At 64.5% G+C, this 26496-nt stretch overlaps 2 protein-coding genes across 5 annotated transcripts in view; both read left to right on the top strand.

The window, feature by feature from the left end:
* The window catches only part of TWF2 (twinfilin actin binding protein 2), a 99123-nt gene that overhangs the window by 53919 nt on the left and 18708 nt on the right, over positions 1 to 26496 (top strand). The gene's annotated exons all lie outside the window — the stretch shown is intronic.
* POC1A (POC1 centriolar protein A) lies at positions 171 to 25606 on the top strand. Of its 4 annotated transcripts, none has more exons than XM_084902324.1 (11): positions 171 to 329; positions 3193 to 3277; positions 4034 to 4205; positions 4503 to 4682; positions 5798 to 5905; positions 6565 to 6680; positions 8381 to 8514; positions 10514 to 10582; positions 11807 to 11902; positions 19344 to 19490; positions 25019 to 25606. In XM_084902324.1, the coding sequence occupies exons 3-11, from the start codon at positions 4045 to 4047 to the stop codon at positions 25115 to 25117; spliced, it is 1110 nt and encodes a 369-aa protein (XP_084758450.1). In that variant the 5' UTR covers positions 171 to 329; positions 3193 to 3277; positions 4034 to 4044; the 3' UTR covers positions 25118 to 25606. The 4 variants fall into 4 exon arrangements, with proteins under 4 accessions (XP_084758450.1, XP_084758451.1, XP_084758449.1 ...); XM_084902325.1 differs by having other exon boundaries at positions 178 to 329; positions 4038 to 4205; XM_084902323.1 differs by having other exon boundaries at positions 203 to 522.

Consider the following 26496-nt stretch of genomic DNA (forward strand, 5'->3'; position numbering starts at 1 on the left):
CACTTCCGGGATTCCTACTGCTTTCGCCGCAGCCGGTTAATCACGGCTCTCAGTCTCGCCCGCAAGGCATCTTGGGAAATGTAGTCCCAGTTCCCTCCAGACGTCAGGTGACGGCCGTCTTGGAACTGCATTTCCCAGAAAGCTGTGCTCGCCGGCTCGATGACCGGGCTACGGGCGGGTGGGGCGAACGCCCCGGCCAGGGCTTTGGAAATTCCCAGGGAGGATGAGCGTCGGTGGCCAGAGGCCGTGGGCGGCGCCGTCCACAGGCCGCCTGACCCGGCCGAGGTTGGAGCGGAGGCCGTGGAGCCGGCCCTACAGCTCTGCTTCCGGTAGGGGAGCAACTAGCCCAGGCGCCGCGTCTCCTTTAACCGCGGTGGGCGGGGCGAGGGGACGCGACCGGCGTTGCTATTGGCGGCGGTTGGGGGCGCGGAAACTGAACGCGCCGCAACGGCAGCGGCTGCCTCCTCGGGCTCCTGCGGCGCCTCGGGCGCCCCGGGCCCCGCCATGGCCGCGCCCTGTGCGGTAAGTGCTTGCTGGCGGCCGCCGCCGGGCCTTAGTCTCCGCGCACGGACCGTGGGGCCCTGGCCGGGGCCCTGGCTGCGGGGGACGGGGGCCTCCGGCTCCGAGCCCGTCTCGGCGGCCCCGGTTCCCCATCTGCAGGGCGCGCTGGGTCGGGGCGCCTCCTGCGTGCCAGGCCCTGTGCGGGCGGCCGGCGAACGTTCCCGCGGAGGCCAGAGGGAGGGGTGGTTTCGAACTTGCAGGCCTCCCGGCTAGGCCAAGAGCCCGGGAGGCTGGGTGGCGGCCTGTTGGTCCCCGTAGGCACCTGGGTGTGGGGACTGATGTGAGCCGAGGACCCAGGCATTCTGGCCCCCAATCTGGTGCTCTTCCCGCAGGATTACCCCCCCCCCCCCTCGTTCCCAGTAAATACAAAGCGCCTGGGGGTTGGGGGGATGAACCACATTGTCCCTGGGGTTGGCGGAGAGGGTGTTGGGAGATGTCCGGGTCCCCGGGTCAGGGGTGGACCTGAACTTGCTCTGCCCAGGGAGCCTAGAGGTGGGCACTGTTCTTCCCAGAGAGGCGGGCAGGGCAGTTGTTCTGTTGGGGGCCCTCCCCCAGCTGCCACTCCCTCTGTTGTTGAAAGGGGGACGGGCAGGTGTGTTGGGGGCGGAGCTGGGCTGGTCTGGTTACCGCTCTGTAGGGTGGCCCTGCTGGGCTCCCTGGTGATGCTTGGGGTATGGGGAGGTGTTTGCAGCTGGCAGCGATCTCGGTGCTAAGCGGGAGCTGCCCTTGGATGCAGAGGCTCCCACGTGGGCCCGAGCCAAACTCCTGGTCGGACAATCCTCGTGGAGCAATGTCTCCCGGCTTCCTGAGTGGGTCCTGACCCGGGGCCTGGCTCTGGGTGGGGTAGAGATGGTGGCGATGCCGCCAGGGGTCTCCTTCGGGCTCACAGGCCGTTGCGCAGTGGGATGGATGCCTGAGATGGGGGGCTGCTGAAAGGCACCGTTTTCTCTCTTTCGGTCTCAGAAAAATAACTGAGATGTTATTCACATACCATGAAATTCACCCTCCTAAAGTGGAAAACAGTGGTTTTTAGTGACTTTACAGTGTTTATTATGCAACCGTCATCACTGTCTCATTCCAGAACTTTTTTGTCAACTCAGAAGCCCCCATACCCAGTAAGCAGTCACCCCCTTCCTGTTTCACTCTCCCCCCAGCTCCTGGCCCACACTATCCTATTTTCTGTCTCTTCCGCACATTTTGTGTACATGGAGTCAGACAGAACGTGGCCTGTGGAGTCTGGCTCTCACTGGGAATGTCCTCTGGGCTCACCCGTGTTGTAGCGTGTCGGTGCTCCATGCCTCCTGGGCTGAGGGTTCCGTCGCGGGGCCAGACCCCGTGTTGTTGACCCACTCATCCGGAGGCTCTGGGCTTGCCCACTCTTTGCCCGTTAGACTGAAGTGCCCGTTAGACTGAAGCGCTCGGAACCTTGGTGTGCCGGTTTTTGTGTGAGCACGTTCCCAATTCTTTCAGGTGCTTACCTTGAATTGCTGGGTCATTTGATAAATAACTAATTTTTTGAGGAACTGCCAAACTGCTTCTTTCAGGGGCTCGTTTTTCTTGTTCTTTTTTTAAAGACTTAAAAAAAGATTTTGTCTATTCTGGCTGTCTCACATTTTCATACGAATTTTAGATCCACTTGTCAAATTCTGTAACAAAACAAAAAAAGCCGCCTGGGGTTTTCATCGGGATTCTGTTGAACGTGTAGAACAATTTGGGGGATTTTACGCCTTAAAAATATCAGGTTTCCCAAACGGTGGGCATGGGCTATCTTTCTATTTACCTGATTTTTTCCCCTCTAAGTTTCTTTCAATGGTATTTTATAGTTTTCACTGGATACGTCTGATACTTTTGTTAAATTATTCCTATTTTACATCTTTAAAGTGTGTCATAAATAGAACTGTTACCTGACTTTCATATTGTTTCCTGTTGGTATACAAAATTACAATTGACTTTTATATATCGATTTTGTATTCTACAACCTTACTGAACTTAATTGTTAGTTCTAATAGTCTTTTAGTGGGTTCCTTAGGTTCCTATCTACTACAGAGGGAATATGCTAATTGACCATCACTGCCACAAAGATGGCTGCCCCCACAGCTGAGGCCACGTTCCCATAGGAGCCTTAAGGAGCAATCAGTAGGGACCTGAGGCTACCCCTCCCCCACCCCCTGGGGCTTAACTAGGAACCTCGGGCTACACCACCCCCACCCCAGCGCTGGGCCAGGGGACCTGAGGCTACCCCCCTGCCCTGCAGGGCTTGACAAGGGTGGGACTGGCCAGGTCTGGATCTAGCCCAATGCAGGGGTGGGGGGGCTGGCCGGGTCTGGGTCTCATTTTGAGGTGCATGTATGTGGGCAGGGACTTGACTCTGGGTGCCATGGTGAGCCCAGACTCTGACAGGAGGAAGGTTTTCATATACATTTTAATAATTTTCTTTCATCTCTGACACTTCTATTATAGAGAAAGGGCAGATGGCAATATTAAATTATTTCTTCTAATTAATCCCTTTCTAATGTGCACTGGGCCACTAATTTCTTTATATAGGGTCATGCTGTGAGTATTGTAACCCCCTCCCCCTTCACCCAGAAACCTCTTCCTCACCCAGCTGTCCCACTTTTGACGTCTCCCCAGGAGGACCCCTCGCTGGAGAGGCACTTTAAGGGCCACCGAGATGCAGTTACCTGTGTGGACTTCAGTCTCAACACCAAGCACCTGGGTAAGGAGCCGTCCTGTCCTGGCACTAGCTTGTGCACTGAGAAGGCTGGTGTCCCCCCGGGAGGTGAGGCTGGGGAGCAGGGCACTGCGAGGACCCACGTGCTCCTCGGACCTGCATCGTGCTCTGGGCAGCCCGCTCTCGGGTGCTGGGCTGCGAGGTGTGGGCTCAGAGAGGTTGGGGGCCTCTGAGGGTGGGCCTGGGGTCTGTGGTTCCCCTTGGATGTCGCCTGTGGATCGGGCCCTAGACAGCGGCTCCTCCTCCTCCTCCGGCCTCCTCTGAGTGTGTCCTCGGTGGTGTGGGCGCCGAGGAGCAGCCTGCAGAGGGAAGGGTGAGGAGCAGGCCCAGCACCCCCTTCTTAACCCCCCGCGTGGCCGCTCGGGGTTCATACACAGTGGGCATAGCCATGTCTTGCTTGTTTCTATGGGTGAGATTCCCTCCTCACCTCAGGGTCCAGTCCCCTGCCGGAGGCTGCTGGCCTTGGAAACTAAGTCATTTTTGGTTCATTTGGGGCCTCCCATGGCTTCTGAGGGGCCAGAGGCCCATGGGGTTGGCCTTGCTCTCAGTGCCCTGGGCGGGTGTCTGGGGACCTGCAGCCAGGGCTGCTCCCATCGGCCTGCTTCCCAGGCCCGCCAGCATTCACCGGGGGTGGCTGTTCCCGTGGGGCCAGGGGCGCTGCTGCTCTCCTGTCCCTGTCACCCCAAAGCCCTGTGGGGACGAGGCCCCAGAGCGAGGGTCACGGGCTCCCGCTCTCCCCAGCCAGCGGCTCCATGGACTCGTGCCTCATGGTCTGGCACATGAAGCCCCAGTCCCGTGCCTACCGCTTCACCGGCCACAAGGACGCCGTCACCTCCGTGAACTTCTCCCCTTCCGGCCACCTGCTGGCCTCGGGCTCCCGCGACAAGACCGTTCGCCTCTGGGTGCCCAACGTGTGAGTCCGGGGCCCTGGGCAGCACTGTCCCCGCCCGGACCCTCTGGTCTGGACTGGTCACCCGGGACGTCCCCCACTCCCGAGGGGGCGCCATCGGGAGCTGAGGCCTCAGGGGGGCCTCCCGTCAGGGCCGGGGGAGGAAGGGGGCTGACCCCGGCCATTGTGAAGCGACACGCCGGCTGCTGCTGCACGTGGGGGGCGTGGGGGGCGTGGGGAATGTGGGGGGCGTGGGGGCTCAGGGAAGGGCTCCCAGGGGGAGGCCCTCCTGTCGCTGATTCTGGGCGCCTGTCCTCGCAGCAAAGGTGAGTCCACTGTGTTCCGTGCCCACACGGCCACAGTGCGGAGCGTCCACTTCTGCAGCGACGGCCAGTCCCTCGTCACAGCCTCCGACGACAAGACCATCAAGGTGTGGTCCACCCACCGCCAGAAGTTCCTGTTCTCCCTGAGCCAGCACATCAACTGGGTCCGCTGTGCCAAGTGAGCGTCCGGGGGTGAGGGCGGCGGCGGGGGGCGGGGGCGGGTGGGGGGGCACAGAGGGCCTGCTGGGTGCCGGGACGGGGGCAAGCCCTCCGCTCCCTGATCTTCCTGAGCCTCGGCTTCCTCATCTGGGAAATGGGAACGATAATACCGCTTCCATTATGAGTTGTTGAATACTGAGTGATGGATGACCAGTGAGTTACCCGGTTGTCATGGTGACTGACACCAGGGCTTAAACAGCCCAGGGCAAGACAACAAAGATGAAGTCAGCACTGCTGCCCCACCCCGTTTCCTCTGACTCCTGGCAGTCCTGGGGGGGCGGGGGGGGGGGCCCTGTGGAGGAGGGTGTCATTGTTTGCATGAGGAGACTGAGGCTCAGAACAGGGCAGTGTCTCGCCCCGGGCACAGGGTGGGTGTGTGCAGAGCTGGGTCCAGCCCCTCCTTGGCACCGAGGTCGCCTCCTTTCCTCCTGGTGCTGCTGCTCGGGCGGGTCTTGCTCAGGTCTGTGGGACGGGGCCAGGCTTCTTGCTGGCCTTCCCCATGTGGGGAGCAGTGTGAGGGGACGGGGTGGCCCAGAGGACCTTTCGGAGGCTGTAACTGAGTCTGCTTCCAGCCACCTGTCAGATCTCTGACAGTGGAGGAGGTGGGTGTGGGACACTGGGAACCATGGGAGTCGGAGGTCAGGTCTGGCTGTGTTCTGGGACCCCATGCAAGTTCCATGTCCTCCAGGGCACCCGTTCCCTTGTGCTGGGAGGTCCCTGAGGCTCTGAAGTCCCGCCATCAGGTGCCCAGAACCCCCACATTGTTGCTGCAGCTTGTGCGTTGCTGACCCACTGGGAGTCACAGACTCGGACCCGGAAGAGCGCGGGCTTTAGGCCACCCTGACACTGACCGCGCCAGCAGTCCGCGTGCACATGACCCCTCCCCTCCCCGCCAGGCGCGGGCCTGCCCCCCTGTGCCTGCCCCTCTCACAGAGGGCCAGCTGCGGCCCAGGGTCACTGTGGTCAGAGCAAGGCATATAGCCGCTGGTTCCTGGGCCCAGATAGCGGCAGTGCAGGAGGGGGCTGTGGGAGGTGTGACAGCTCAGCCTGTGGTGGGACTTGCTTGTCTGACAGGTTCTCCCCCGACGGGCGGCTCATCGTGTCCGCCAGTGACGACAAGACTGTGAAGCTGTGGGACAAGACCAGCCGGGAGTGTGTGCACTCGTACTGCGAGCACGGCGGGTGAGTCCCCGCCGCCTCCGCCTGCCGAGCTTCCGGAAAGCGGGCCAGGCAGCCGGCTCTGCCACCCCCTGGCTCACTGTCCAGCCCCATCCCTACCAATAGGGGGGAGCTTAACCCCAGGGCATGTAATTCTTGGGGCCCCACTTTTCACCCTCTGCTTCTCAGAACTGTGATGTCTGTGAACGCAGTTGAACCCACACTCCCTATCAGCACGTGGGTGTGATCCCCGTGCGGTGGTGGCTTTGTGAGCAGCGGGCGGTAGCTCTTCCCACTGCCCTGTCATCGGGAGCAGGAGGGCCTGCAGCTCAGCACACTCCCTGTTCTGGGTTCCTCTGCACCCGAGCTCCTGCGCTCTCAGTGAGCCCCCTGAGAGCTGGCATGCTACCCCCTGGGTGTCCCGCCCGGGTACATTGCGGGCCCAGGCCTTGCTGGCCCTCTCGTGGGCCTCAGCGGGCAGGCCTGCCTGCCTCCAGCCCTGGCGAGGGCGCCGGCTCTGCCTCGGAGCCCGAGCAGCAGCTGACCTTGGTCTGAGACTGCTCTCGGGCCTTGCTCAGGTCGTTGCTGGCACCGCTCCTCCTTGCTCAGGGACGGAGGGGGGCGCATTCTGGGGCAGCGTGAGAGATGAGAGAGCACAGGCTCTGACGGCCCTGTCTCTCCAGCTTCGTCACCTACGTGGACTTCCACCCCAGCGGCACGTGCATTGCGGCCGCCGGCATGGACAACACGGTGAAGCTGTGGGACGTGCGGACCCACCGGCTGCTGCAGCACTACCAGCGTGAGTGTCCCCGCGCCCCGGGCTGTGCCGCGCTGGCTCTGCCTCCTCGGGGGCTGTGCACAGCCCTGACGGGGAGCAGCCCGGTCCGGCAGGATCTCCGGGGCGGGAGCCTTGGCCAGGAGATGGACAAGCTCTTGTCCCGCTTATGAGCGGCAGAGGCGCATGCTCACTGCAGGGCCAGGTGGGGAGGGCTCCTCTCCGGGCACCTCAGGCGCTGCCCGTGCCCCTGCCTCCCCCATGTAGAGGCTCTGCCTCCAGGGCCACGCTGGCAGCCCTTGACCTGCGAAGGGGACTAAGTTTAACGTTCCTGGGCTCACTTCCAAAATTCATACCTGAACACGGGAAGGACACGTATGGACAAGATGTGGGCCTGGGGTTCAGAGCAACAAGCCCTTCCTAGTGGGTTCTCAGATGCTTGAGGACAGCACTTATTGGGGTAACCAAAGTGACAGGCCTCCAAGAAGGGGAGCGGGTGGACTTGAAAGGCACGTGGAGGAGGGGCTCTGCCCCCACATCCGTGTCCTAGCTTTGTGACTGGGGTGGGTCATGACCCCTCTGAGCTTCCTGGGCAATGACGGGCTTCTCGCAGGTGGTGCTGAGAAGGTAGAGTTAGTCCGTGGAAGAGCTTGGAGAGTGCTGGCAGGAAGCGGGAGCCAGGGAAGTCCATGTCAGTGACCATGACAAGGATGCTGCTGGTGCCAGGTCTCAGTCTGGAGTCAGGAGGCCGGCTCCCTGGTCAAGGCCTGCAGTACCTCGCGCGACCACCAGGTGGCAGGGCCAACCACAGGAACCAATTTTCTTCACTGAGCCCTGGGGTTTCTCACTGATGATGCCCCTTCCAGAGGCTTCTAGAACAGCAGCTGCTAGAGCTGCCGTGGGGGTCTGCTCCCTATTTGGAGGCCACACCCCTCCCCTGCCAGGCTTAGAGGCCTTTCTTCTGCTCCAGGCCTGAACTGGACGTTGGGGAAGGTGGGCAGCACAGGAGCCCTGGCATCAGCCGGAAGAGCTTGGACAGGGAGCAGGGAGGTGCAGGGTTAGAGCGCAGGCTGCCCCTGTCTGAGGGATGGCAGCAGTGCCCTGGTTACGGGGCTCCTGAGGGTGGCCATGCAGTGCTGGGAGTGTGGCTGGGGAGGCCGGCCCACCTGATGGGTCGGGAGCCCGGTCTGCTGGTGGTGGGTGCAGCAGTGGGCATCCATTGGGGAAGGCCTTGAATGCCAAGCTGTGGCCCAGTTCTAAAGATGCAGGCTGGCTGCAGCGCTGGACCGCCGTCCCCTGGCACCTAGTTGATTCTAGTCGTTCTTGCCCAGGCCCCTGAGGGCTCGGCCTGGCCTGGCGGGAAGCTTTAGCTAGAGCGCCCCGTTCCTGTCCCTGAGGCCTCAGCCTCCCCAGGCCGGTCATGGGGTTTTACCGCAGCTGTGAGCCAGCTGGGCCTTGGGCTTGGCTCTGAGCCCGCTCTGAGACCAAATGGGCTGGTCAGGCAGTGCAGTCTCCCCGCTCCGGCCAGCTCACGGCCCTCCCGCACCAGCCCTGCAGGGCATCCCGTGACATGCACGGACCGAGCAGCTGCCCCGGGAAGTCCTGTGGGGCTCCCCGAGCTCTGAGCGAGGGCCGCCCGGCCCAGCCTCGGGGGCCCAGCTGGCCCGTCCTCCAGCCTCCGGGCCCGGGGCCGCCCAGCCACGCTGACGGGTGCCCCTCCCCAGTGCACAGCGCCGCCGTGAACGCCCTCTCCTTCCACCCGTCGGGAAACTACCTGGTCACGGCCTCCAGCGACTCGACCCTGAAGATCGTGGACCTGCTGGAGGGCCGGCTGCTCTACACGCTCCACGGGCACCAGGTGAGGGCTGCGCCGCGGAGCGAGGCCATCAGGCGGCAGTTTCCGGTCCCCTCGCTGCCTGGGGTGGGTGAGATGCAGGGGCGGTTTGCCCATCAGACCTGCGCCCTCCATCGGAGTGCCGGGCCCACCGCCGCTGAGGAGGGACGGGCTCAGTGGGTAGGACGGGCATGCGGCATCAGCACGTGGTTGTCCGGCTCCTGGGCTGGTTGAGTGCCGCCTGTCCCCTCAGCACCTGGGATATCTTGGTCCCGCTGGAGTGGAGCCCTGGGGCCACGGCCTTTCTCCAGGCTCTGCAGGCACTGCTGCCTGGGAGCCTCAGACAATGAGCAGGAGGGAGACCGCACATCTGTGGGCACTTGGCTCCGGACGGCTGTGCGGGAGCCCCTGGGCTCGGGGCGGCTGTGCGGGAGCCCCTGGGCTCGGGGCGGCTGTGCGGGAGCCCCTGGGCTCAGGGCGGCTGTGCGGGAACCCCCAGGCTCGGGGTGGCTGTGTGGGGTTGATTGTGCAGGAACTCCTGGGCTCGGGGCGGCTGTTTGGGGGTGGCTGTGTGGGAACCCCTGGGCTATGTGGGGCGCTGCACACCTGAGTGGGCTTTGCCGGGGCCTGCAGGTCTGCTTGCTGTGCCCCTAGGAGTCCGGCCCATCGGCTCTTCTCCCCCAGAGCCTGAGTCCCGGAGGCCAGGCCAGGGATCCGAGGGCCCCGGGCCGGCTGGGTGCAGTGCCCTCTGAGCTCTGCAGTCCGCCTGTGCCGTCTGGCGGCCCCGCCAGAGAAGCAGGAGAGGGGTCCCTGCTATTGCTGTGCCAGGACGGACTGGGGTCAGGGCTGCCAGGACCCTCCCCCAGCGCCCGTCGCTGCAGCAGGGAAACCCGGGAGGAAGGGCTCCCACCGCCCGCGCTGCCCTCCCAGCCTGTGCCCGAGCGAGGCCTGTGGCTGTGGCAGCGGGAGGCAATGCACTCGAAATAGAGGCTGATTTTTCTGTATTTTCTGCAACATCTCAAGCTGCACTCATTTGGTGTGAGTCCCAGAGCTATTTGGGAGCGGGTGGTGGGCGGGCGTGGGCGGGAGGGAATCTGGTGTTTGTGGCTGTGCAGTTGGCGTCGTGTCGCTGTGGAGTGGCGGAGTGGCACGGGGACCCTGGCATATGGTTCCACGCGCCCCAGCTGGCCCACCGTGCGGCAGGCAGCCACGGCTGAGCCCGGACCTGCCCCGGGCTGCTGTCTGTGCTGGGAGCTGGGTGCAGTCCCAGGCTCAGATCCACAGTGCACTGCAGCTTGTGCACACGGGGCCTCGCTGGGCGGGGACAGTGGCCACAGGGGCTGCCTGCGGAGGTGAGGCAGCAGTGCACTGGAGTGGGTGTTGCAGGTTCAGTCTCTGGCCCTGGCCAGTCGGGGCAAGTGTGGGAGACAACCAGTCCATGTGGCTCTCTCACCTCTCTCTCTCCCTTTCTCTTCCTTTCTCTCTCTCTCCTTCATCCTCCCTCGCTTCTACTTGCTCTAAAAATCAATGGAAAAAATACCCTCAGGTAAGGATTTAAAAAAAGTGGGGGAGAACAGCTCATTAGTTTCAACCTGAGTCACCCCGCCGTCGGCCTGACCTCCGTCCCTGCCTGCAGCCCCTGGGGGAGGGCTGGCAGCGGGTGTCCTGGCCATGGATGGCAGAGAGCCTCCCCCATGGGCAGCGGCTCCGCCACCCCCGGGACACAGCAGCTCAGCAGACGCTGCCCGGGCCGGGATCGGTCACTGCCTCGGGCTGCTGGCCACCTCGGGAGTGGGGACAGGGTGTCAGCCCAGCGTGACTGCCAGGGTGGGCTGTCCTGCTCATTCCAGCCCCGGACCTGCCTTCGTCCTGGCAGAGGGCTCAGTGGCGCTCATGCCCGGGATGGGGACCGAGGCCGAATGAGGCCCTCAGCGCTCTGCCCGTGGCTGCGGCCGCCCAGCTCCGGTTCCTTGCGTCTCTGGAGTCCAGGGTGACCTTTGCGTGCTTTCTCGCTTGTCCCCAGGGTCCGGCCACCACTGTCGCCTTCTCCAGGACGGGGGAGTACTTCGCTTCAGGCGGCTCCGACGAGCAGGTGTGTGAGGAGGGCCTGGATCTGCCCGGTGCTGACCGAGGAGTGCTGACCGGCGGGCCGGGCTGGGGGGGTGCTGACCGACGGGCCGGCTGAGGGGGTGCTGACCGACGGGGTGCTGACCGACGGGCCGGCTGGGGGGCTGCTGACCGACGGGCTGGGCTGGGGGGGTGCTGACCGGCGGGCCGGGCTGGGGGGTGCTGACCGGCGGGCCGGGCTGGGGGGTGCTGACCGACGGGCTGGGCTGGGGGGGTGCTGACCGACGGGCCGGCTGAGGGGCTGCTGACCGACGGGCCGGCTGAGGGGGGTTCTGACCAACGGGGCCGGGCTGAGGGGCTCGGGGAGGCGGGGCCAGCGTTCCTCGTGACTTTCAGTGGCCACAGAGGCAGGAGCTGGGCAGGTGCTCAGACCCCGGGCTCTGGCCTCCCCAGAGCAGGTGCCGACCCCCAGGGCCGGGTCTCGGAACATGCACTGCTCACGCCAGCCTGGGACCAAAGCTCTAACCACTTCTTCCTGCTGAGCGTGTGTGAATGCGGTGACTGGAGGGTGCTACTGCGAGCGGGGTGCAGGCCGTGGGCGGAGCTCTGCCTCACGTGGTCCACACGGCAGCTGTGGGCAGCCCTCTCACCCCCCACCCTGTGGTGAGGAAACACTTTCAGCAGAACCGGGGTGCCCTGGAGCCCCCACTTCTTCCTGGTGCCAATGTCTGTGCCGAGCTGTGAGCCTCCCTGCAGCCCTGTGCGGGGGGAACTAGGATTGTGCCCCTTTCACAGATGAGGAAACTGAGGCACAGAGAGGTTGAGTCCCTTGCCTAGAGGTGGGTGGAACCGGGATCTTCACTCCTGTGGTCTGGGATGGAGCCCACATGTCCACCACTTCTCATGGCCGCAGGCAAGGCCACCGCTCTTGGAACCCCTGTTTTAGTGGGGAGACGTGACAGGTGAGGAAAAGGGACAGATGAGGCAGTGACCCGTGCTCTGGAGGAAGTCGGGGCCTGGTGACAATTAGGCCAGAGGGCCTCTGAGCAGGTGGCGGTGCAGCGGCCGGCACAGCCCAGGCAGGGGACCAGCACGGGCCGGGGCCCGTGGTGGAGGGGGCAGTCTCAGCGTTGAGTTGGGGTGTCTGTCAGGTGGGGCCGCTGTTCTGCCTCGGGCCCAGGGCTGTGGGCCCATCTCCATGAAGGAGTGGCGAGGACGACCCCCCTAATTCTGTTTGCTCGTTTCGCAGGTGATGGTCTGGAAGAGCAACTTCGATGTGGATGACGGAGACGGCGCCAAAGGGCAGAGGCCTCGGGCCGCGCTGGCCAGCTCCTCCCGGAACCTGGTAAGCGGCTGTGAGCCCGGCGGCCCGGTCCCGGGAAGTGCATGGGGCTCGGAGACGGTGGGACTGGCAAGACCTTGTCACTTAGTGAACACTCCTCAGCCCTCGTGGTGAGGGCCGCAGAGCAGGCGGGCTGCTGGGGCCTGGGCCGGGTGGCCCACTGGGCAGGGTGTTGCCACGGCACCTACTCCTGCGGGGTGAGGCCCGAGGCACGAGGGGCCTGTCAGGCCAGGCCCGTTCCTGGAGGGTGCAGGCTGCCGCCTCAGCCGGCTGTGGTTCTCACTTCCTTTTGTTAAACCGCAGAAAGGAAGTGCCTCAGCTACAAGCCATCTCAGCGCCGCGGTGGTAGAGGGCATTCGTGTTCTAGTTAAAACAGTCAGTGACAGTTGGGGGATGGGTAACTGAATAAGGGTGCACTCAGCTTTGCTGACACCCACACTGAAGCCGAGGCTGCGAGCCGGAGGGTCTCAGGCCCAGTGGCCGCAGGCCGGGGCTCCCTCTGGCCCCGGAGGCAGCGTGGCCTCTCCCAACCCGGAAGCTGGCTGACAACAGGAAGTGGCTTGTCCAAGGCCCCAGCGAGCCCAGGCTGCCCAGAATAGAACCAGGAAGCCTGGGCCATCCAGCCTTTGGCTACAGGGACCCCCTCTTCCCCACGCCCTGCCCTCGCCATCCCGGGGAGGGCGCCCGTCTCTCGGGAAGGCTGGTGGCACCAGGGGGAGGACCCACACCCTCTCCTTGGAGTTGTCAGGAGAGGGACTTGGACAGTGGCCTCTCGTCCTTCCGTCCCGGCTCAGGGATGGGTGGGCACCCTTGGCTTCGGGTCACCTGGGAAGAGGCCTGTGGGCGGGAGCCAGCAGGACAGGGCAGGGTGGGCGTCTCCATGGGCTCAAACGGAGGGAAGCATGTGGGCTCCTGGGCTCCGCATACGCACTCCAGGGCCTTGGCCCTGAAGCCAGTCACGCCCGGGCATTGGGGACTAGGAAGCCCATCGGGCCAGGGGCTGGGTCTTCAATTCCTGGCGGTGGGCTTGTTCCAGTGGCAGTTAGAAGCCGGGGGCAGACAGGGCGGGCAGCCCCATGAGCCCGAGACAGCCCCCTGCCCAGACCCCCGCCCGGGACCGGCTCTGAGGCGGTCAGCTCCTGCTGGAACGAAGGCCGCCCGAGCCGCTGGGAACAGGCCTGTTCGCTGCGCAGCTGTTTCCAGCCTGGGGGGACTCACAGCTCATTCTTGGGCGCTTTCCACGTGAAAAGCAAAGCCATTCCCAGCCTTCAGAGCGTGAACAACGGGACCCCTTCCCTCTCCTCTGGGCCGAGTTGTGGTGAGGGGCTTTGCTGTGGTTGGGGAGCTGTCTGCCGGGGGGCTGCAGGGGAAGGCTGAGGGTGGGCAGGAAGCTGGAGGCTGGAGCGAGGTGGGAGGGTTCGAGCGGGAGGCCTCCCGGAGGGTGTGAGCCCGCGAGCATCTGCAGCCGGGCCTCGCCCGCGCCCCCACCGGCTGTCTGTGCTTCGGGCCTGCCCTGAGGTTGAGGACCACGGTGTCCTGGCTGACCTTGGACTTGGCACCTGCCCCTCGAGTCCCAGCTGCCACAGGCCTGACGCTGCCTCAGCCACGAAGCGTTTTAAAGTCACTCCAAGGAGCAAAGGCTCATCTGCTCTGATGTGTCCTCGCCTCCCTCCGCACTTCTCCGAGCTGTTATGCAATCGGGAAGGAAGGCTGTGGGAGGGGGAGTGGAGAATTCTGGGTAACTCGGTAAAACCGAACACCCACTTAGTTCTTGGGGCTGGCTGTCCTCACCCTCTAGGGCTGAGGCCCTTTCTCCTCACCGCACGTGGGAGCCAGGCCTCCCTGCTGACATCCCACCCAGTGGCACTGCCAGTGGCATTGGCCCCGGGCCTGGCACCTGGCGAGTGCTCAGCAAGCGCTAGCTATTTTTACAATGTTCCTTTTCCTTCCTCTGGCCCACTGAGAGCTGGATGACCCCTAACCCCTCAGGGCGATTGTGTGCTCAAACCCAAGGGGAGGCCCACAGGCCTCTGCCTCCCGCCCAGGGCCAGCCCTCAAGGGGGTGGTAACCCCCGGACGTCTCCCGCCCCTGGACGTCTCCGGGCTGGGGCTCGGGACCGGGCTCAGGGCGGAGCCTCAGGGCAGGTGCCAAGGCTCTGGCGTCCCAAGGAGCCGGCATTGAGGCGGGGGAAGCATAGATCCGCTTCCTCAGGGAACGTGGCAGACGTGGGCCCCTTGTGACAAGGGAGGCTTCTGGCTGGCTCTTGCTTTCCAGGGAGAGAAGTGGGTTTGAGGGAGCGCCTGGCAGGTGAGGGCGGTGGGTGTTGGGAGCGGGAATGAACCCCGATTCACACGTCTTGGAGGGGAGCCCTCCTTCCTCCAATTCCTGGTCTCTGGGCTTCGCAGGCGGTTCAGGGCTCTCGGCAGCGGGTGCGGCGGGGAAGCCACGTGCCAGGGCCTCGGGGAGTGTTGGTGTCAGGGCCCAGGGCCCAGCTCCGCACGTCGCCTGCCTGTGTCTCGGCAGTCTGCTCACGGGGCAGCCCCTCTGGAGGCAGCTACTCAGAAGCCTCCCTCTGTCAGGGCCGGGCCCGCTCTCCGTGGGCCCAGCACGTGTCTGGAGCAGGATGCTCAGCACGTCAGTTCAGGGACACGTGCCCGTGGGCAGCGTGGGGGAGCGTGAGGCTAGAGGCGGCTTTGCCAAATGTCCTTTGGCATTTTGAGGATCCCTGACTAAATGGAGGACTGTCTTGCCTGGTTTTGGGGGGGTGGCATGGCGTGGGGTGGTCTGAGCAGCGACCGGGATCTGCGTTTCTGGACGAGAAGTTTCCGTCCTGTTCGTTGTCAGTGGGGATAAGCCTTTGCAGCGTCTGTCTTCCAGATTGGATGGCAGCCTGGCCCATGTGGTGCAGGGTGTTGGTGATTCTCGTGTTTATGTTCTCACTGATTACCATGGGGAAGTCAGAATAGACAGTTTCCATGGAGATTTTTCTTTGAGTGTCTGTGAAGGTGCAGACATGGCTGCGGGCTCACTGGACGCCAGGTGCCCTCGCGGCTTTCTCTGCGGCAGGGCCTGGGCCGCTCTGAACTCACGTGGATGCGGCAGGTCTGCCTCCTGTGCCTCAGCTTCCTCTTGGGGGTCCCACTGTGTGGCCTCAGTTCTGCCCCATTCCGGGAGCCTTCTTTATTATTATTGAAACAATAAGAATAGGTTTCTGAGCTAGCACAGGGGAGAGAGCAGCGTTCGGAACCCGGTGTCCCCAGCTCTGGCTGCAGCGCTCCACGGCTCCGTCCCCTCCGGGTTTTAGGGGAGCCGGAGGGTGTGCCTTGGCCCAGATGTTCCCTTTCCCCGAGTGAAGGCATTCCTCATTGTATAGCGGCCGTGCTCTGTCACCGCCAACAAAAATTACCAGTTCCTGGGGACCAGCGCCTCGCCGTGTTCGCGTCTCCCACATGGTGTGTGTCTGATAGGCCGGCGGAGACCGAGAAACCCCCCCCCCCCCACACACACACACACACACAGGTCCTGGTGGTCAGAGGTGCGCTGTGGGGGCTGGGGAGCTTCGGGCCCCCTCTGTCCTCTGGGACAGTGTGACTGAGCCCAGGGGCCCTTGTTCTAGCGAAGGTGTGCCCGCAGGTGGCCAGCTCCTGCCAGCTGCCTGGCCGGGGGGGGGGCGGGGGGGCATCCGCTGGGGCGCTGTTCCTCTTCGCTGCCTGCAGGGGGATGGAGAGGTGATGTAACCTGAGTTCACCCAGTCCATGCTGCTGCATTTTCTAGGACAGGGCGCTGTGAGGCCCGGGGGTGCCCTCGGGCAGCGGGGAGAGGGGGCCGCTAGGCTCTGGCTCCTCTGCAGCCCGCAGCCCACGCCTCTGCAGGGGAGGCAGGCCGGCGGGTTATCTGTCTTGGCAGGCTTTGTCGTCCTGAGATGCTGCACGAAATAGGAATTGCCAGGCCCGGGAGCAATGCCGGCGCGGCCGGTGCCTCTCATCTCTCCATTGAGCTAAGTGCAGGAGAGTTTAAAATAGCCAGCCTTTGTTCCGGCTCTCAGAGACTCACGCAGCAGTGCCCTGAGCCGTCTGCGCGGGATATAAATACACGCCGCTGTTCGGCGGCTGCCAGAGGTCGCTCTGCCGCTCCTCTGCGCGAGACGCGCCTCTGCGGGGCCGCCACACGTTCCCGCCCAGAGCCAGAGCCCCCGAGATGAACCGCACGGGCGTGCCACCTGGCGTGGGGACATCCGCGAGGTCAGCGCCACTGTCAGTCAGCACCACGCAGACCGGTCCTGTTCGCACAAGCCGCCTCTGTGGTGTTCCTGTCAACCACACGTGACCTCACCCGCTTGTGAGAACACGCCAGACCCGAACGAAGGGACATCAGGCCATAGGCGGGTCAGGACTCTGCCACAGCGCCCAGGTCACGGAGGACGAGGTCACAGAGGAAGTGACAGATCGCAGCAGGCGACGGCGAAGCCACTGACACAGCCTGAGGGCCTGGCGGCTTCTGGGCCAGCGGATCCAAGGACGTTGGCAGGAAAGCTGGGGCGTCCAGTGGGACCCTCGGTTTGACTGATGCCATTGACCCCGTTGATTTCCTGGGGTGACCTTTGTCCTGATGGCTATGTGAGATGTTGATACGGGGAGACCTGCCCGGCCGGCGAGGCTCGGGCTGAGCGTCAGCCTATGAACCAGGAGGTCACGTTCGATTCCTGTCAGGACACAGGCCCAGGAGGTTCTGTGCAGGAGGCAGCCAATTGGTGATTCTCTCTCATCATTGATTTCTCTCTCCTCCCTCTCTGAAATCAATAAAAATATATTTTAAAAAATACTGGGGGAACCTGGGAGGAGAATAGATGACAATTCTTTACCACTTTTGCAACTTTTTTCTAAGCCTAACATTAGTTTAAAGCAGTCTAATTTTTTTTAAAAAAACCTGCAGTCAACACCTGGGCTTGGTCAGAAGCCTGAGCTCCTGTGTGGCGGCCCAGGCTCCGTGTGGGAGCGAGGTGCTCAGCGCCAGCGGGAGAGCCCTCGGTCGTGTGTGCGTGTGCGTGTGTGTGTGTGCGTGTGTGTGTGTGCGCGTGTGTGTGTGTGCACGTGCGTGTGCGCGTGCGTGTGTGTGTGTGTGTGTGTGTGTGTGTGTGTGTGATGGCGCTGGGAAGGGCCGCCCTCACCGAGCAGAGGGGGGTCACAGGACGCACTGCCATCTGCACTCACAGCCAGCAGGCGGGCTCCGGGGGGTGTGGGCAAGGTGGCCAAGCAAGTTGAAGTTTTTGTTTGTTTGTTTTGTTTTTTGAAAAGTTAAAGGTTTTAAGGACCAGAATTCCTCTTGAGTTCAGGGCTATGTTTAGAACCAGAAGTTCCTCTTGTTGGACTCCAGGCCGGAACCCTAATTACAGGGCAGACAAGGCTGTTGTGCGTCCAGCCCACGGCCCGTGTGGGGACCCAGCAGCGTGTGCGCGCGGACTGAGAAGAGAGCCGCGCTGTTTTCCACGGAGGGTGGAGGTGCGGGCGCGCCAGTGAGTGCCCGGCGCCTGCTGCTCGCCGGCGCCCAGGAGCGGGCAGGGCGGCGGCCAGGCAGGCGCCCTTGTCTTCCCTGAGGGGGACGGCCAGGCCAGGGGCTGGGGTGCGATGGGAACAGCTGGCCTCCAGCCTCTGCGCCCACACTTGGACTGAGGTCGAAAGACTCGGTTGAACAGGTCTCCTCCTGTGTGTGTGTGTGTGTGTGTGTGTGTGTGTCCGTGTCCGTCTTCCTGCTCCGCTCTGGGAAGGGTGAGTGCTTTGGTGTTCTGCTCGGGCAGTGGCCAGCTCTCCCTGCCTGTCGCCGAAGGAGGCGGCACCAGTGAGAGCCCAGATCTCGGGCCTGGGCCCCTCCCTGTCCTGCCCATGTTCCAGCTCAGGCCGCGGACCCGTGCCTGCTGCAGAGCTTGTTTCTGGAGCAGCCGGCAGGGCAGGGCCTGGGGCGAGGGGTTAAGAGAAGAGCCTGGGGCAGGTGTTAGTTACCGCCCACCCACCAGAGACCCCCTGCTGTCGGGTCAGCTCCTGGCCTCCCCATGGGAACTCCAGTTGCTCCTGGCTGCTGGCCAGGTGTGTGCCCCCTAGTGGCTGCGGCCTGATGTCCACAGACTGGACAGCCGCTGCTGGGCCGCGCTGCCCGGACGCCGGCTCCCCTGACGACGGGGAGCCAAAGCTCTAAGGTGTGGCGCTGACTCTGCCTGGGAAGCTGTACCCCCAGCCCGTGTGGACCTCATGGGCGCCGCTCTCGGGTCTGCAGCTGGGCCTTCCCACTGTGCTGGCGCTGAGAGCGACTGGCACGCGGGGCGCAGAGCGGCAGCAGGTCGGGGCCCAGGGCCATTTCCGTTGTCACCGCCGTTTTAAAAGCTAGTCGTGATAACATGTGGAGAGTAACATCCACTGTGTGCAAAAGTGGCCACACAGGCAGGTAGGCACCACACGTCCGGGCGTAGAGTGACCACCCCAAAGTTCCCTCGTGCCTCCTGCAGCCACCCCGCCCCCTCCAGCCGCGGCAGCACCTGCTGTCACAGGCCGCGCGTCGCCAGCCGCGCACAGGGACCGCGGTTCCACGTCCTCGCAGTCCGCTTCCTTCCGCTCAGTCCGGTTCCTCTCAGACTCACCTGTGTTGTTACAGTACCAGCTCCACAGGTGTGTGTGTGTGGGCTCGTGTGCTTTTAGTCGTGACAGACGCCACCGGGCAAGGCTGCTCCTGCCCTTTGACGTCCAGCAAGGCACCGGTGCAGTTCCCCCAATAGGGTGTCTCCCCACGCTGGCGCCATCTTAGCTCTGCTTGGTCGCTTGCTTGCTGAGCTCTTGGGGAAATGCACCTCTCGGTGCTGGAGTGCCGGTGTGGGGTCACGGGGTCATGGCCAGGCGGGGCTGCGGGCCCTTTGCCTGGGAGGGGTCATTGCACAGGAATGCCGCTGGGGGTGCTTGGCTGTCTGAAGTGTGTTTGTGGGGGGGCCTGGCTGTGCTCAGCCCTGTGCCCGGCAGGCATTGGGGGGCAGTGACCCAGAGTGTCAGACCCAGGGCAGCTGGGCCCATGGAAGCACGTCCCTCCCACAGGGGCGAGTCCAGGGGTTGCAGGTTCCAAGACCAAACGGGTACCGACCGCTGTGTCTGCGGGGCGGTGGCTGGGGGCCACGGGGGACGGCCTCCGTCTCCGGGAGCCGCTTGCCGCAGTGGTGCTGGGGCCGGGGGAAGTGTCTTCTGCATTTGGGGTCGGAAGGATCTTGGGCAGAAACCCAGCCCTGTCAGGGGCAGCCCAGGGCCTCCTGCTCCCCCCGGCTGTCCGAGGTGGGGCCCTCCCGTGGCCGTTCCTTCTGAACGAGTGGACTCGCTTCCTCCACTGCCGTGGTGTCCCAGCCCCTCGCAGGGCGGTCCTCGCTCAGTGTCCCTCCACACTCGGCCGACTGAGGCCTCCTGTCCTCTTCAGCCAGACGTGGACTTCCGCCTGCCGGGCAGAGCCAGGAGCCAGGAGTCGGCGCAGAGCGTGCCGCCGCCGAGGGAGCCCGCCAGCACGCCGCAGGCGCTGACCAGCACGCTGGAGCACATCGTGGGCCAGCTGGACGTCCTCACCCAGGTAGCCGCGGCCGCGGGGCCACCTCGGTGTGTGTGAGGGGCGTGGGCGTGGCTCGGCCTCCGTGTCCGTGGTGAGCTTTGAAGGAGGGCAGCCTGTGGGAGGTGCTGGCCTGTGCCTGGCTGGGGCTATGGCACTGACCACCCTCATCGCAGGACAGACGTGGGCCCACCCGTGAGCGTGCGTGGGTCCGCTGCTCCTCAGCCTGCAGGGCAGTGGCTTCGGTAAAGGACCCCCTGGCCGGCAGTGCGGGGGACAGCGGGCATCTCATCCTGGGGAGCAGCGTCCTAGCCGAGCGAGCAGCTCGCCTGCAGCCTGGGGCCCTGAGCATGTCCCGGCCCCGAGCCAAGCCCACGTGGTCGGTGCGGGGAGCAAGGGTGGAGCGGACGGGCGAGCTTTAAAGGTGCTCAGCCCCTTCCCTTGGCTTCGGGTGCAGAGCCCCCTCTCGTTCAGCTCCAGCGGGACGCAGAGGACCCTGGCTTCTGTGACAAACACAGCCACAGCCTCCCTGCCCTGAGCCCCGTGTCCCACGGCCTCCAGCGTGTCCCGTGTCCCAGCTGGGACTGCTCCCCTGGACCCACGGAGGGCAAGGCTGACATCGGTGACGGACGGGGTGGGCGGGCCTGTGGCACATCATCAGACATCTGTGCGCCTGAGAAGGCCCGTGCGGGAGGGGAGCAGGCCTGAGACTCAGGTATCGGAGGGGAGGGGAGGGGAGGGGAGGGGAGGGGAGCAGGCCTGAGTCTCAGGCATAGGAGGGGAGGGGAGGGGAGGGGAGGGGAGGGAAAGGGAGGGGAGGGGAGGGGAGGGGAGCAGGCCTGAGACTCAGGCATCAGAGGGGAGGGGCCGGGCCGGGCCGGGCTGGGAGGTGGACTCCATGAGGACTTCGGAGGATAGACCTCAGACTTGGAAGTCTGAGAAGACGGTTAAAAATAGCTCCCTTGGAGCCAGAGGAGTAAAACGCTAAGAACGCTTCCTGTGGCTGTTTGGGGTGCGCGTGGAAGGTCGTTCCTGTTGGCATTGGGAAGGGTGGTCACTGAGGAGCCCGCTGGGGAGTTGGCGAGGATGGCCCCTTAGCTTCGAGACACCGTGACCCCACCCCGGGGTCCTGGCCGGGCCCTGGTGGATGGGCTGCTCAGGCGAGGCGTCCCGCTCCGCGCTGGTGCGAAGGCCCCAGGGCTCGGGCACTCGGCACTCGGCGTGCACCTATCCTGCAGGAGCTGGGCTGGGAGAGGCGGCCAGTGACGGGGGAGCAAGGAAGCCCGTCCCCTTGCTGCTGCCATCAGGCTGCTCAGGAAGCTGCCCGCGTGCCCTGGCCTTTGCCCCGGGCTGAGACCGTGGTCTGGGCGGCTGGGCTGAGAGGCAGCAGCCTGCCCTCCCATGCGCACACGCACAGACACGCACAGACACGCACAGACACGCAGTGAGCGGGAGCTGGAGCCGCAGGAGTGGGCGGCGCTGGCCCAGCAGCCTTCGTTTGGTGGCTCACTGGACCCCCGGCAGAGAGCCCCTTTGATTGCATCTGTTTTCGATCTTTGGAATCCCAGTGAAGTAAACCGTGGTGAGGGAGATTAATTCCACATTTCCCCTTTGGGCGCTGAAACAAGGGGAGCTCGGCATTCTGGGAGGCACAGTCAGCCGGGCGCTGAGCCAGTGGCTGGCCCTGGTGCCTCTCTGGCCTGGCACCAGTGCCGGTGACTGTGCCCTCTCCTTGAGACCCTCTGTCCCCAGTAATCTGGCTCCTGCGTTGGGGGCTCGGAGGAGCACAATCACCCGCAGCCTGGGAATGATTAAAGGGAACTTTCCGTCACAGAAGCAGCCAGACCACCACGTGCCCCAAGGATCCCAGCCCTCCCGGGCTGACCACAGGCTGGCGTGTTCCGGCCTCATCTCGCCCCATCGGGGCCCAGAGCTCCCAGGGGCCCAGCTCAGCCATGGCCCTCGTGAGGGTACGAGGTGCGGAGCCATGTGCAGCCCACACACGGCCCTGGCGCCTTCCAGGCAGTCTCGGTCCCCTCACTGTGCCCCAGCCCCGCAGGAGCTTGAGGGGCCAGTGGACGGAGGGCGGCCCTGGGCCTCCATCGGCATCTGGGCCAGCCGCCCTGTCCACCTGTGTCCATGTCCAGGCGGGAACTTTGTCCACAGAACCGGTGCCAACCTAAGGGCCCTGCTTGGAGCAGGATGTGGGCGCGGAGAAGTCCCAAGATGGCGGGCCTAGGGGTCAGTGGGAGCCGAGAGCCAGGCTGTGCCCGCAGAAGCATTTGTAAGACCGTGGCCAGAGGTCTGAGAGACGGGACAGAGTGGCTGGCTGACCATCATTCCTTCCTCCTTCCTCCAAAACGTGTCCGTCCTGGGGGCGAGCTCTGCCCTCAGCCAGCCCAGAGGTCCTGTGGCCTTGCCGGCCTGGGGGCCTGGGAGCCAGTCTTGTCTGCTGCACGTGGCAGCACCTGAGGGGCGTGTGGGAGTGGGTGACGTCAGGGGGCTGGTGGGTGGAAGCGACGGCTCCAGTTTTCCCGCGACATCAGCTCGTGGGCCACGCAGGAGGTGGGGCCGTGGCCTCGGGAGGAGGAGCAGCTGCTGGAAGGACCTGGCTTGGAGGGAGGGCGCGCCCTTGGTCAGCGTGGAGGGGCCTGTTCCTCCCCCGGCTCCCGGCTGATAGTGGGGCCGGCAGCCCGGGCAGGCCCAGAGCGCACTCCGGCCGCAGGACCCTCCTCCCGCTCCGCCCGCTCTGACATAGTGGCTTCCCCTCCTGTCCCTTTTGGCTGAGAGCCCTGGAGCCCTCTTCCCCCTTCCTGTGGCCACCGCATTCTCTTCCCTCTTCACCCACCCGGTCTCCTGGCATTTGTAAGGCTGTCATGTTCTCCTCTGCCCCAGGGCCTTTGCACCTGCTATATTTTATTTGCAATGCATTTCCCTCAACTCATTTTGGAGTGTGTCTTTTTTTTTTTTTTTTTTTTTTTTTTAACTTATTTGATTTTTATTTTAAAAGCATTTTAAAAGCTTGGTATCTCAGAAACTTAATGAGATCTTGTGACCACTGGCCTCCAAGCCCCGTCATGGCCGAAGCTCTCCTTCCAGGGCTGCCAGCCCGGCTCTCCTCGGAGCTCAGTCCCCCTGGGCCAGACTGACACCCTGCACCCAAACAGCCACATGTGCGAAGGGGGTGAGAAAGAGGCCTGAAAGGAAGTGGAAGTCAGAACTTAGAACGAGCTGCCAGAGTGAGGACAGACCCACCTCCAGAGGAACAGGCCCAGCCCGGGGAGAGCGCCCAGCTCGGCTGGACATGGTCAGGGACAGGGCGGCATGAAGGGCCTGGGCCGCTCCCTCCTCCTACCGGGTCCTCCTCGGGTCACACCTGACTGCCTCCGCAGGGCGAGCTCCGCCTGCACCCCCGCAGCCCAGGGAGAATCCTGGCCACGGCCACGCCCCGACCCCTCACAGCTCAGCCCTGCACCCACGCCGGGAGTGGAGCTCACCCTCGGCCACTTGGGGGCCAGCACACCGAGGCCCTGGCCCTCATGGGTCGTCTGAATTGGCCGATGTGGGCCATTGGTGGGTGTGGGGGACTGTGGGAGCGGGGCCCCCTGTTCTGGGTCCCAGAGCCCCCAGGACCCTCCTGGGCAGATTCTGGAAACCCCGTGCCCAGAGAGAAGAGGGGAGGCTCGGAGCGGGTCTGCCGGACCTGCAGGCCTTGTGCTCCCCGTCGGGGCCAGATGCTGACGGCTGCCGAGGCCCGGCGTGGGGCAGCGCCTTTGGTCTCACCATGGCTCTTTATTTTTGTGCTGCACTCGGCCCTTCGGGTGTCAGAGGAGGCCTCCTACGCACCTTGAGCCGTGAGGGGGCGCGCCGGCCCGGCAATGCCACCCGAGGACGGGGCAGGCTCCCCTGGGCGGGCGGGCGGGGGCTTGGCAGCCTCTCCCGGGAGGATTCCCCTGGGGGTCATGCTGGACACCCCTGGCCGGGATCTCGGTTTGGGTCCCCTCAGCACCCCATGCTGTGGTGGCCTGGCACCCTCTGCCTCCGCGTTTGGAAAGGGGTCCCTGTGTACATTACGGGGAGGGCTGGGGGAGGAACGGCAGGCTGGCCCCCCGCCGGGGCCCGGGGTCTCCCCGCCGGAGCCCGGAGTCCGGGCTGCGGAAAAGGCTGGATGCAGAGTGAGTTTGAAGCTTGGCTCACTGAGTGTCTCAGCAGCCAGTGGAAACTTCAGGAATGCTGGTTGGTCTGGACCAGCCAGGGGCTGTTTCCACCACCTTTTCCGAGATGGAGACCCTCCCGTGCCAGAGGAGTGACATCCCAGTCCAGCTGTGCCTCGGGCTGGGTCTGGGCCCCTGCGGGGGGTGCAGGCCCCGGCGGGGTGTGTGTGTGTGTGTGTGTGTGTGTGCAGGCCCCGGCGCGGGGGGGGGGGGGGGGGGGGGGAGTACGGGCGCTGGAGGGTTTACAGCAGCCGGAGTGGGATGTGCCCTCCCAGAGGCCTCGCTCTTCGAAGCGTTAAGCGAAGGGACTGGACCGAGGCCAGTGCCTCTCGGAGCCTCGGGGAAGGTGGCGAAACCTCTGGGGAAAGCCTCAGCCAAAGGGAACGTTCATAGAAGGTTGTTACTATCTGACCGTGTCGATGCTGCCCACAGCAGACGGGCCGGCAGGCTCAGGCTCCCCTAGTGGGGGCACAGATGTTGGGGCTGGCCTGGGGCGGCTGAGCAGTGCTGGGATGCGGTGAAGGTGGGTCAGCCCCTCCGGGAGCACACTGGCGCCCAGACCCACTGTCCGGAGCCAGAGCGGGCCCACAAGTCTTATTTTTTAATTTCTAGAGAGAGGAAGGGAAAGATCCATACAAACATGCATCGGTTGCCTCCTGCATGCCCTCCCCCTGTCACCCCCCCTCGGGGATGGAGCCTGCAACCTGGGCGTGTGCCCTGACCGGGAGTTGAATGGGTGACCTGGTTCGTGGGCCCACGAAGGACGTGCAGCCCAGCAGCTGCGGGCGGTGGAGGCCAGCCACCGTGCTGGGAGCCCGGGCGCAGCCTCGGAAGCCGTCGTGGTGACAGGCGTTGTGGGCCACGCCAGCAAGCTGGCCGCGTGCTGTCCCCTCAGGCTCCAAGGCTGCCGTGAGCTCAGCCACCCTCCTTCGCCGAGGAGAAATGGGCTCGGAGATGCGAGTTAGTCTTCCCAGGGGGCCCGGCCTCAGCGGGCCCGGCCTCACGTGTGGGGGCCTTCATTTGTGGGCGCCGTGCCTCACCTTTGGATGAAGGTGGTTGCTGGTGTCCGGTGGTTCATGAGGAGGTGGCTCTGCCCCAGATTCCAGCCTAAATGCCAGGCCACCAGGACCAGGGGCTCCTGACCTGGGTTGTCTGGTGGGGCTGTGGGACCCGGGGTCTTGCCTGGCCCACGACATCAGAGCACAGCTGTCCGAGCAGCCGCCAGAGACGCGGGCAGCCCCTGGGTGGGAAGAGCTGACAGCTGGCCTCGGGCAGCGCAGAGCTGGCTGCGGGTCCGGGGCAGCCCGCCCGCCCTCTGAGCCTACCTGTTTGTTGCAGACGGTGTGCATCCTGGAGCAGCGGCTGACGCTGACGGAGGACAAGCTGAAGCAGTGCCTGGAGAACCAGCGGCTAATCATGCAGAGAGTGACACCGTGATCGGGGGTGCAATCAGGAACTCGTTGATTCGGGGTGGCGGGCGGGTTTGTACTGTGGGACTCAGGTAAATAAACGGGGTTCAACTCGGCAGGAATCAGGTCCGTCCCAAGCCCAGGGGTGTTGCCTCTGCCCACCTGGCGGCCCCGCCTAGCCATGACGCCCGTCAGCGGCGCAGTGCACAGGCCTGAGGGACTGTGTCCGGTCCGGTGCAGGAGCCCCTGGGAGATGTTTGCTGCTTCGGAGCCGAGTCCTGAGGCCCCACGCCACCTGCTCCCTTGCCTTCGGCACCATGTCCTCTGCCCCGTGCCCGCTGTTCCGCCTCGGCCTGGGCGGGACTCCTGGCGGGTGAGCCTGGTCTCTGACTCGGACCGATGCCCGTGCGGCCCTGGCTCAGGGGGTCCAGGAACAAGCACGCCGGCCTGTGGTGGCTTTGGTTTCTCCCTCTGTTCACAGGGCAAACGATCTGAACATTAAAGACTTCACGCGGTGGTCTTAGAAATGGCTCATTCTGAGGACGGCCTCCTCAGCCTGGCCCGGGGCCCATTCGGCAAAAATGGCACCTGCTGGGTCCCCATGCCCATCTTCTGCCACTGGTCACTCCCCTCATGTCCCTCCGGCCACTCCAGGCCAATTCCAACCCCAGGGCCTCTGCTCCTGCCATTCCCACCGCCGGGAATGCTCTGACCACCAGCTCCTGCCTCGCCCTCCCGCTCCGTCACACGGGTGCGGGGCGATTTGCTCAGTTGGCACAAAGTTCTGCGCTCAGGCTTCATCCCTGCTGGGCTCCGACCACGGCCTGGGAGGGGCTGAGGTGGAGCTGAAGGCGGGGCCCAGCATCAGTCCTGCCGGCTGCAAGGCCCACTCCAGGCTCAGAGAGGTCATGAGGCCAGAAAGCTGGGCTCCTGTGAGGGGAGCGCGTTGTACCCCACGAGGCCCTCAGGCTCCACTCCCTAACCGCCACTGAGCACCCACCCCACACCCCAGCCCAGCGCCCACAGCCTTTCCCGGGGGGGCTTTAGGTGCCAGGCCAATCTGGGTGCCCAGGCGCAGCCCCCCTGGACAGGGAGGATGGGGCCACCAACCCGCAAGCCAGACCTCCTGCCCACCAGCTGGTGGGGTGGCAGGCAGTGAGGGCTGGTAAGGGGAGTTTGGGGGAGTCGGCCGTGGATGTGAATGAGCCGTGGCTGCTGGCTGGCTGGCTGTGCAGAGCCCTCCTCATGCCACGCCCCCACCTCCCCACCCCCACCCTCATCCCCGCCTCCTATAGTCCGGCCCCTAATGGCCCAGAACCCAGCCAAGCGGAGCCAGGGATGGGGGGCTCCTCTGCCTGAAGGAGAGGCCTGGGCCTTCTAAGGGGTCTCCCCACACCAGGAGGCCAC

This window comes from Pipistrellus hanaki (genome assembly GCF_964339955.1).
Source record: "Pipistrellus hanaki genome assembly, chromosome: 13".
Lineage (NCBI taxonomy): Eukaryota > Metazoa > Chordata > Mammalia > Chiroptera > Vespertilionidae > Pipistrellus > Pipistrellus hanaki.

Coding starts and splice junctions, on each gene's coding strand:
- POC1A (XM_084902323.1), top strand. Junction 3,278..4,033: donor TCTCAACACCAAGCACCTGG/GTAAGGAGCCGT, acceptor CGCTCTCCCCAG/CCAGCGGCTCCATGGACTCG. Junction 10,583..11,806: donor CAGGCGGCTCCGACGAGCAG/GTGTGTGAGGAG, acceptor CTCGTTTCGCAG/GTGATGGTCTGGAAGAGCAA.